Raw genomic sequence first — 11656 nt, 5'->3', positions numbered from 1 at the left:
CTCAACAAGCCGTTATTCAACAAAATTCTGTTTAAAAATAAATATACCTCCTCACCAAAAAATAACTCCACAACCAAACTTTAACACTGCACAACAGGCAAAGGCCTTACAGGAAAAACAGCAAGACGCATAGTAGACAACTGTCAGCAGAGGTTTCTACTGCTTCAGTCTTCACATCAGTAAGAGGTTTTGTATGAATACTTGTGGTATTGCTGCCTGAAGTCCAATTCCCAGTACACTTAAAACCAGCATTTATTACACACTGACCCTTGACCTTTTATGACAATTGACAGTTCGCAGGAATTCACAAAAGTTGTCATGCACATCAGCAAAGCAAAAACCATTATCTACAGTTGGGGTTTGGAATTTACATTTAGTTTCTAACACTGATAGGGCATGGAATTCCGGAGTGGGAAAGTTTATTTGCTGGGGCTAATACAGAAACCCCTCAATTCAAAATGTAGAGAATACACTAATAAAAATGCCTGTCTGCATTCTTTGATACATATAATGTCCCAGAAGCAGAATTTGATGGTCTAAGTCTTTTATTTCTGGTATTTGACAAATCTCTACTTTTCTAAATACACACATACTGTAAATCTCAGTAAGATCTTCCATTTACCAGAAATATTCACGTTCATTTAAAGAAAGAATTTCTTCTTGAATTCTTGGAAATGACAACGAATACTGTCCAGATCACCACCTTCAGCATTTCAGCTTTGCTGCATTTTTCTACGCATCTCTTCAAGTGCCGCTTCTCGTTCTCTTAAGAGCTGTTTAAGTCGTTTGATTTTTTCATCCCGTATCGTTTCATCCAAGTCTGGGGGAGTCAAAGGGAAAGCATCATTTCTGAAAGAACCTTCAAAAACTGAAGTATCGCCGTCACAAGATACTAAAACTGGAATACTTGAGTCTGTAATGTCACTATACTGGAAGGATGAGTCTTGCTCCGAGTCCCTCCCTAGAGACGACAGAACAAAGCCCGTGGAAACATTTTGCTGCAATAAGGCTGGTGGAGGTGAAACACTTCTGTTAAGTACACTGGAACTTGAGCTGGTATTTTCCAAACGTGGACTTGTGCTTGATTTTGAAGTTTTCCTTCTCTTTCCGCTGTCTGACAGTGGTGAGGATTTTACTTTTCTTTTCTTAGTCAAATCCTCTTCCAGATCAACACTTATCTGTACAGTCAGGAAACATACAAAATGTACTTCTGTTAAACTGAGCATCACTCTGCATTATTACATCACAGTTCATGAAGCACAAATTACAAGTTATTTGTTGCAAGCTTCTTAAACTCACTGTACAGGAAGATGTTTCTTTTGGCAATCTGAGCAGTATTTTTCTAGCAAAGAATCCCAATTAACAACTCCGCAACACTGAATTCCTTCCTTAGTCAACAGTGCACTTCTGCCTTTCCTGTGCATACCTATCATCTCCTGTTGCTGCTTCTTTAACTGTAGCATAAACCAAAAGTTTTCTATCTACTTGGATGGAAAAATTCAAAGCTTAGAATTCTTCATGCTTACATTTCCAAAAAGCTCAAACATTAGCAATAACATCCATTACAAGACTGAATTCCTCCCAGTTGTTTCGTTATTTAAATATTAATGTAATTTGCTAAGAGCAGCCAGTAGATCTGCTCAAAGCACGGCTCTTAACACAGAATTACCAAAACCTGAGAAAGCCTTTGACTGGGTGGAGTAGAATCATACAAAAGAAAATTTAGAATGCTATGGCTGAACAGAACTACTTTGGATGGATGAAATCACTTTAACGCATAAAGATGGAAGTTCTTACAATCGAGAGAACCTTTCCAGAAGCAATTTCCCAGCCAATGACAAAGGACTAAGTTTATAAAGACATTTGTAACTCTAAAGATTAAGCAGGTAAATTTCTTTAAATAAAACCACACATGACTAAGTGAATAACCTTCTTTGCAAGTCAGCAAAACATACTCATGTGAGTGACTGAAACACCTTGAAATAATGGCACTTGACCAATTTCAAACTCAAAGGGTAAGGGCTCACAAGAAACTACTCTTCTGTTGTTCTGCTTATATCCATTGCACTACTGCATAAACATAATTGTTTGCAGAAGGCTAAACACAAATCAGGATACAGAGGTATGGTTTCTGTTCTAATAAATACCATCCCTTTGACTGTTCAGCCATCACTAGAGGGTCCAGTCTTCTTCAAAGCATTTGCTCTTCAAATTTCCTCCAGTGGAACCCAGAAAAGAGGATATAAAAAAATCTTAGATGGCACTCAAGTCGTACTGAAGTCACATGAGTGTTGCAGTACACAAACAAGTTCTAGGAACAATTCCCACAGGGACCATAACAATTACTGACTGGCTCTGATGAATCCAAAGACGGGAGGCTCCACATAAAACACACAGCTCTGTATTGACTATACACATGCTGCTTTCTGAATGTGCTGCAGTACATATTTTAGCACTGAAAAAATTAAAGATACCTTTTCTTCTCTAACACATTCCTGATGATGATTTGTTACTTCCACGTCTAACGATGACAAATTGCAAGAATCATTTTTCCTTTTCAAGCTGTTACTGGAACAAACCTTTTCTTCTGGTTTCTCATATGAGGTTTTTAATGGTATTCTCTTAAGGTACACCCTCTCCTCCTTAGAGAGACCAAATTTTTTCCTTAATTCCAAGTATTTTTTCCAATGTGGCTTCTCTTGGGGTTTGATTTGAATAACGCTTCCTGGTGAATCCATTTTCTCACACTGGATCTGAAATATAGAAACAGTGAGAGAGCCATCAATCACACTCTCTCACTCTCTCTCCATACATTTAAACTAAAAACTAGTTACTAGAAAGACAAGTGAACGTTTGTTTTGTCTGTCATTCTCCATGAGCTACATTTAACACAGGTAAGTCAATTTTGAGAAATTATATATGTATTATCACAGGTCTAACACTCTTGTTATTTAAAACCCCAAGTACATTGTGGAACATCCAGAAAATGCACAGTCCAACTAGTAAACCACAGAAGTAAAAGAAGCAAGAAGGGAATCGCCTATTCTAGAACTGCAAAGTAACTGAAAGGAAGATGACGGGAGATCAGACAGGGTCTTTACAGTGTCACGTTCAGAGTGCTGAATACATTCCATAATTGTGTTGCGGCTGATAATACTAACAAAGCACTATTAGCCATCTCACCTATCTAACCTCATTGTAACCTGAGCTGCTTCTGATCTTCAAGTTCAACCTCACATCAATATGTCTGGCAATCTGTGGGCTTGCAAATTTACGGACTAAAAGCAGCAAACATTTGATATGCTATTTTTCAGAGGTTAAAGCAAGTGACAATGCTACTACTTGACATCCAACAGCACTGAAGAAAAAAAAAAAAAAATTTAACCATTTTTCACCTAAGGAACAACCAAAAAAGAGGTTCTACAGTCTGCTGCAATGTCAAAAATTGGCACAAATACGCTTAGATGACAGTTCTCTTCTGCGTGGTCAACACAAGCAAGTACAAACTAGCTTCAGAATTATTTTTTTTTATCTAGAGGCAAATTCATTCTGGCTTCTTGAGCAACTAAAAACTTGACCTACAGTCCTTCATGGGTAGAGTTTATGGGATTTGAGGCTAAGGACTTTTTACATATTTTCAACATTATGATCTTAAAAGAATATGTAGGTCCAGCCTGAATGGGCAAAGCCATTAAAGATCTCAAAAGTTTCTTCTGCCTGACATGAAACCATGAGTCAAAGGAGGTGGATCCCTCCCCATCCTGGCATGAATGGAAGGAAACGCAGCTCCTGCCTTTGGCTATCTGGGCTAGCGGAGACTGGAGCTGACTTAGTGCAATATCAGAGCTTGTCTCTGGATGACAAACCCTGCTCTTCTACCTTGTTTTCCTCCTGTACACTTCCAAATTTCTCTGCCTTACACCATACCTACAACACAGTCAATGGCTGTGCTCCGAGAATGTCGCATCAACGAAAGCTGATAGCTCCAAGACCTCAAACAACAAACAACCTTCCTATAGCTTCTGTTGTTACCAAGAATTTATCATGTGAGGAAATAAGCAGTCATCTTTTCCCTGTCCCTTTCTTTTTTTATGCATTTTCTCACTTGCATAGTGCAATCTTATTAAAAAAAAAAAAAAGGCAATTTATTGAATAGAATCCCTCTTTAGACCAGCATTTCCAGTGATGGAATACGTGGTTACAAAAGTCTGTAAGCTTATTAATAGCCATTTTACTCAAGTAGAAGCAGGACCATATAATAACTTAGCAGAGACTGAGATGGGCATGTTTACTGGAGAGTTACCTTTTGCCAGTCTTCACTGAAAGCACACTCCTGCTTAGATTGAGGTAAAACAGCACTTGCTGCTTTGGGGGAATGGATCTTTTCTTTGCTGTTCTGGCATACCTTTTCCTGTGTCCCTACTGCTGTAACAAGAGTCACTCCACTTGAAATGCTCTCGGTGAGGGGCAAACTCTTTCTCTGGTTTACAGTGGAATTCTGCTGATGAGCACTTGGTGTCACCAGAGCTGCAGATGCAGACTTTAAATCATTTCTTAAGCCAGTTGGTGAAGAATTTTTTGAGTTTGTACACGGTTTTGGGTCTTTCTGAGACAACACCATTCCTTTGCTTTTTGACAATACCAGATTCACTACTTTATTGGTTATTTTATTGACTGCAGTAGAATCAATTAGCTTGGATGTCTCCTTTTTAAGTGAAACGTCAAAAGAGGAAGATGCTTGTTTGTCAGGTTGGACTGACAGAACATCAGAGCCTCTTTTGGTCAACAAATAGACTTTCCCATTGTACATGACCAGAGCATTATCTTTTAAAGGTGTGATTTTTGTTTGGCTTCCACCAGAACAGAGTGGCAGAATATTTGCAGAGTTAACTTCTACATTCTTCGTGTCTGACAAAGTTTTCAAAATCTTGGAAGCAGTATTATTTGATGACTTTACAGGAATAAGGCAAGGTGATGATGACTGTGGACTTTCTTGAACAATCCATTTCATTGGGGTTTGCTGGCACTGCTGAACATCAGATGTTACTGGCTCAGGAGAACTATTTCCCATTTGTGTAGCTGGCATTATTAATGATTTTGAAACTTCTGTGGTAGGTTTTGGGCAAATGGCTTGTAAACACTTGGGAAGTACTGTTTTCACTGTATTCACTGGTGACACGTAAATAACAGTTGGCATTTTTGTACTGTCAGCTCCTCCAGACACATTTGTTGCTGCAGCTGCAAGTATTTTTTGCTGTATTGCAGGTGGTAAAAAAGAAGCTGGGACAGATTTCACTTCTGCATCAGCTGGTATCTGGAGGTGGTGGCCAGAGGGCAGTACTGGAGACTTCACAGTAACTGGCAGACTTTTTGTGTTTACCAACATGTATGCAGTATTACTCTGGTTAGATGAACCTGTTAGAGCAATGTTCTGCAAAGACAGTCTATCAACTGAAAAACAACTGCTCTGGATGTTAGCAGCTGATTTTGGAATTAAGCTTTCTTTTTCAGAACCTGCCCTAACACTTTCCTGTTTGTCTAATGTCCTTGTAAGAATAATCTTTCCAGGATTAGGAGACTGAAAAACAGGTATTTTAACAGATGAGGGTGCGGTAGTATTGCCAAGCTGTGTCTTATAAGTAAGATGGACTGGACTAGAAATATTTGCTTTAGAATTATTTGGCATGGCTGAAGATGGAACTATTGGCACAAAGCTTCCAGAAGATTTAGAAATTGGAAGTAATTTCAGAAGGTTTTTTCCATCTGGTCCCGTCGTCTGAACTACTCGGTACACACAGCCTGCAATGCTTAACAAAACAAAGAAAAGAGAAAAGAAAAAGAAAAACGAAAAGATAGCATAAGTGAACACAGCATAGATATTTTAATTAATGTGCATCAGTGAACTGCATACCCAGCGTTGCTATGTCTTAGAAGCAGATTAACTACTGAAAAATGCCAGATTTAATTTTCAGGAACTTCACTGGCAATAATCATACTGATCTACTTAATGTACATTTTGGGTTAGCATTTCAGAATACCATAGACTATCTCAAAATAAATGTCCAACTTTTACATCAGAGTAGCAAGAAATGGCATCCTTTTCAGATAAAAATAAGTTAAAAGACCCAAGAAAACACTTTACATTATCCTCCTCTTCTATATATAGGGCCTTTCATGCAGAAAAAGGAAAGTGTTATCTCTAGATTTCATAGAGAAGCCATGTTTTTTGCTTTCCCATCTCCCTGTATTGATATCCCTACTCAGTGCTATGAAGTATGAAATTCAAGAAAGCTTCAGGAAAATACAGACAGATTAGTTGCATGGCAAGATGGAAGCAGAAACTATTTCAGACACACACTTACAAAAAGAAAATTAAGATGCAGAATACATTTACTTTGTGGAATAGGATGTAGGGTGACCAGCTCATATGCTTGCATCTCACCTGCCTGATCATCCCTTAGGCAGATACAGACTACGAAGCTGATCATCTTCAAAGAGATGGAAAAAAGAAAACCTCAAATGCTATCAAGGTACATTTATGAGAACAGAAGTCTCAGTCTAGGAAGGAAAAGACTTCAAAACCAAGGAGAAATACATGTAAACAGCATCAGTGAAATCTGAAGAGTAAATACATATTTTTTGCAGGTGAAGAGAAAAACTCAACCCAGCAAACAGACAAATAGAACCCTGCCAAACCAAAAGTTAGTTGTGTCTGCTTCAAATGCCAAGATTTTTCAAGTCCATTGCAAGACAAGAGAATCTTTCCCACTTCCAGTGAGTGCCCAAATGCAGGCATCTTTCTCAAAGAACTCTTGGACTCTCAGAAGAACAATCTAATGCCCAAAGCACTGCAGAAGCCACATGGCATGTTAAGACATGAATGATCAAAACAGAGTTTCCCTCACTAGGGGAGACCAAATGAACTGGACGTAGGTTTCACAGTCTTGGCATCAGATCCAGAATGATTAAAAGGCAAAGCTTCCAACTCCACTTTCAGTCACCAAGAGCATTCTAGCTCTGTCCCATTGACTTCCTACATCAATAAATTCATTGAGAACATGGACTATGAGACTATTCCCCAGTCCCAATCCAGGTGACATTAGTATTGTGTTCTGCTTACTGTCAAGTAGTTTTGAAACACTGGCATTTTTTTCTGGCAGTGAAGCATTACAGTTTGGACATCCAACTCAGCTTGGAACAGAGAGACTAGGAGATATAATTCATGTGTTCCACCGTTGTATGTGCTCAAGAAGTCAGTCAAGACATTGCCTTTTCCCATCAAGTGAGAAGTCACAAGTATGCTCTTCACTCCGAGTTGGACAGTTCCTGCTACAGTCTGAGAGGGCATCTTTCCCTTGGTCATCAACATAAATAACCATCCTATTGTCTCTCTAAAATGTAAAGGCTTTAGACACACAGAGCTTTCCTTGCTGTAACCTTAGAATTAATTCCCATGTCCAATATTATGGTATAATGCCTCACTTCTAGGCATACTATGTGAAAAAGCAGATGCTTACTTTCAGTGCAGTGGGCAGGACATTCTGCAATACTTTTGTTTTAAAAATAATGTACTGGAAATGAAAACATGGGCAATATACCGTATGATTCCTAGCGGAAGATGCTATCAGAGGTTTTAGTAGCAAAATGGAGTGGGATGTCTTAGAAGCAGAAATGACAGTTGCGAAGAACTAGCACTGAAGGATAATGAACTTACAGAAATATTTTTGCTTGAAGAAAGAGCAACTAGAAATATTCTTATGTTTGAACTTAAAGCAGAAAAGACTCACTTTTGGAGCCACTTCAAAGCGCACAGCACTACTGACAATGCAGAAATAGGAAGACAAGCACTGAGTTCCTGGACACCTTTTTACATCCGTATCTATTATATGCTTTGAATCTCTCAAGGCTTCTCTAATAACCCCATGATCTACAGTCTTAACTTTTCTTCTGTAAGAGAATATATAAGAATTAATATTCTGAAGGCAAATTAGGAAGGAAATTTTCAGCAAGTTCCACAGACATGGAACTGCTGAACCACTACAGTTTTTATAGAGCAAACAGGCACTTACCTCCACTCAAACTACCTAGCACTGCAAATAGGCATCAAAGGGCAGAAGAAACCTCCGAAGAGGCACGCTCCTCCACCTGTCAAAGCAAGGGGATACCTCTAACTTTTTGGCAAGAGGAGGGGGAGCAGATCAGAGAGAGAGGAAACAAGAAAACAGGGAGAGCAAGAGAGAAGAAATAGAGAATGCATTTGCATGAGTATTTTCTTCAGCAGCAATGCTGGTTTCCAGTGTTCACCTCCATTCTTCTCATTTCTACCTTGAGCCACTGTTCACCTCCCTTTTGATGGATTTAAACTGGTTTTGACACTGTGCTACAAACAGGATCTTTTAAGCAGGCTGAGGAAGAAACCTCCTTTAAAAAATCCCATTTGTCTGCACTCCAAATAATTTTTTTTCATGATTACAGAAGATAAACGCAGCTTTTTATCTTCACACTCTACGCAAAAAGAGCAAGAAACCCCCCAACTTTTCTGAAAAATATCATTCTTTTACTTTAAACAAATAGCAGGTACTTACAAAATTGCAGAATTACAATACGCTAAAAGATAGATAAGAAAGGAGGAAAGGAAATGTACAGCCAAGATGTTGAGAAGTTGTCTTCATGCATCAAACACGATTAAAAAAACTCAAACATCTATGAAACAGGAAGGAAAGAATCATAGAATAGTTGGGGTTGGAACGGACCCTTAAAGCTCATCTAGTCCAACCCCCCCCGCCATGGGCAGGGACATCTTCAACTAGACCAGGTCGCTCAAAGCCCCGTCCAACCTGATGGTGAATGTCTCCAGGGATGAGGCACCTACCACCTCTCTGGGCAACCTGTGCCAGTGTCTCACCACTCTCATCACAAAAAATTTCTTCCTTGTATGTAGCCTGAATCTCCCCTCTTTCAGTTTAAAACCATTACACCATGTCCTATCACAACAGACCCTACTACAAAGTCCGTCCCCATTTCTCATAAACGCCCTTTAAGTACTGAAAGGCCGCAGTAAGGTCTCCCCAGAGCCTTCTCTTCTCCAGGCTGAACAAGCCCAAGTCTCTCAGCCTGTCCTCAATAACAGAGGTGTTCCAGCCCTCTGATTTTTGTGACCCTCCTCTGGACCCACTCCAACGGGTCCATGTCTTTCCTGTGCTGAGGGCTCCAGAGCTGGATGCAGGACTCCAGGTAGAGATGTCAAAGTTTTTAGACTTGTTTGCTTATTTCAGATATAAGTTGAAAATGCTTCACTGTACATATCTCATATCAGTAAAAACTTTTCCAGGTGATACATATAACCAGGACTGACATTTCATGTCATCAAAATAAAATAAAGCACCTTCAGCTTTATCACACATTAATGAAAGATGAGAGAAGAGCTAGAATCTACTTTAACTCACTCTGCAGGCCATTGTTTCTTTGAAGAACATGTTTTAAGAATCTCCTAAGCAGAATGAAAATATCTTTCCATCAGTATCCTCCTTTAAGAATGTCAGATTAGTTTAAGAACAGGTTAATTTCTTTTCCTAAAAAGAGTAATAATAGAAAGTCTGTAAATCATGCCAAGCTGTATTTGGGGATTTTTTAATGTAATTATGGAAATTTTCTTCCTTCTCTTCATCCTCCTTCACTTCCCTAGCCCACAAGCATAAACCTCCTCAAACCTCATTTATTAACACTTAGAAATATTTCTATTGTTGTGATACTTTAGCATGGCCCAAGGCCTGAACATAAGGCAGATACTTGAATAGAACTTGAGGAAAATAAGTCATGGAAGAAAAAAAAAAAAAACAAAAAACACAAAAAAAGAAGTGGTGGACTGGTAGAAATCTCATCTAATGTCACCATAGAAACTATCAAATTCAAGCAGCCAGCTTTCTTTAAAAGAAAAAAATATTCTGTGACATTCACAGAGGGAACTGTCAACTAGATGACATTTTTCTTGACCAAAAAAGGTCATTATTTCTTTAGGCAAATAGTTTGCATGGCAATATTGAAAGTTTCCTAGTCAACAATGGAAATGGCATTCAGCAAGCTATGAAAAAACACATAACAGAAAGAAACAGGAAGGTTTATTAATTTATTTCTATCAAACTAGAAAATTTTTTTTAAATCACCATTTCCTTCAGTTGAAACAGAATTCCTGTTTTCTTCAGTCATATGATCAGGCACAGAAATTTTATTGTCTAAAGTTCTCATCCCATATTGTTTATTACTCCTACTAAGCAGCAGGCTTAAATAACAAAATACTGAGTATTTAAAAACTCATCTTCTGTCCCTAATTTCTGTGTTAACAAAAATACCCTCAGGATATTTTCAGTAAACAAAACCATTCGCCAAATCCATTGCGACCACCAAGGCATCCCAACGCATTACTGCAACAGAAACCATGATCGTGACATCTAAAATATATAACAGTGGAAATAAAAATGACAGAAAGATTTGCTCCAACTTCAATTGTACTTCAAAGTTGCCAGAAGAAACATGCCCTTTCGGCAGAAAAAAGCTACTTTATAGTCCGCCTTTTCTCCCAGCTATTACTTTAAAGCTGCCTTTCATCTTCTATGAATATGAAACTTCAGAGAACCAACTTCATTGAATGTAATGGGCTGTTGAATCCAGGAAGCAGCAAAACAGCATTTATTATAAATTGGAAGCACACACCCAGGAACAAAGCAAAATTAAATGATTGGAGGATATTTTATAGAGCCATAACCCATCCACCCATGGGTTATAGCTCAATATTGTAACAAAGCGGTTAATTTGCATACAAAGCTAGGAATCCTCTCCAGAATCTTGGTTCAAGCCATTCCTAACAGCTTGGGGTTTTATCGTAATCCAGAAGCTTTCAACAATGGCAGAAAAAACATTTTCTGTTCGACGTTTTGCATGGAAACACTTTCACCCACTGTGGAATATTCCTTGGAGTACGGATAATCACTCTAGGATCTAACTGCTGGGAAACGGTCCCTGGGGTTTATTATAAACCACAGGTCTACCGATCAATGACCTCCTTCCGCCAGAAAACCTTGCGCATAACTGGGGAGAACATCAACAACACCAAAGCTCCACCCCGCGAGCACAGCAACCCCGTGGCTCTAACAAGCGAACCCTAAACTCTCCACCGAATGGATGCAGCAACCTGAGAACTCCAGAGAGACGAGCAAAACGCATCGGGAACCAAACCACAACTCCAGCAGCCAGACCCTGTGGAGCTCCTGACAGTTTAAAGCACGAACGTAAACACGGAGTCTTAGGCAGCCTAGAAAGTTTCCTTAGGTGCGATTAGAGCCTCTACCATCCAGCTCACAGCAGGCCGACAGCCGCGTGCTCACGTTGCAGCTGACTTTGGGTTGGCACAAAGCTGTTCTACTACCGCAATTACAATAACAATAATTTTATAATTTTACGGGGTTTCATCCCCGTATCTCACACCCCTCTCCCCAGTTTCCTGGCTGCCTCTGGCACGAGCTTAACCACACAAAGAATTCAACGGCCTCAGGCAAACGCAAAGACCAAACAGCGACAGAGCAAGCGATGTCGTGCGGGCGCCGGTCGAGCGCAGCGCGTGCTGGGGCGGAGGTGTGAAAAGGCGGGGCGGGGGGACACC

The 11656-nt window shown here is 39.5% G+C and overlaps 1 protein-coding gene across 1 annotated transcript; it reads right to left on the bottom strand.

Moving 5' to 3' along the window:
- Nucleotides 1-227: 227 nt before the first annotated feature.
- LRIF1 (ligand dependent nuclear receptor interacting factor 1) lies at nucleotides 228-11083 on the bottom strand. The gene is made up of 4 exons (XM_026864370.1): nucleotides 11046-11083; nucleotides 4304-5807; nucleotides 2475-2753; nucleotides 228-1178 (listed from the first exon to the last, which is right to left on the bottom strand). The coding sequence occupies exons 1-4, from the start codon at nucleotides 11081-11083 to the stop codon at nucleotides 714-716; spliced, it is 2286 nt and encodes a 761-aa protein (XP_026720171.1). The 3' UTR covers nucleotides 228-713.
- Nucleotides 11084-11656: the final 573 nt, after the last annotated feature.

This window comes from Athene cunicularia (genome assembly GCF_003259725.1).
Source record: "Athene cunicularia isolate RWA chromosome 26 unlocalized genomic scaffold, athCun1 chr26_part2, whole genome shotgun sequence".
NCBI lineage: Eukaryota > Metazoa > Chordata > Aves > Strigiformes > Strigidae > Athene > Athene cunicularia.
This window is presented reverse-complemented; position numbering and strand designations above follow the sequence as displayed.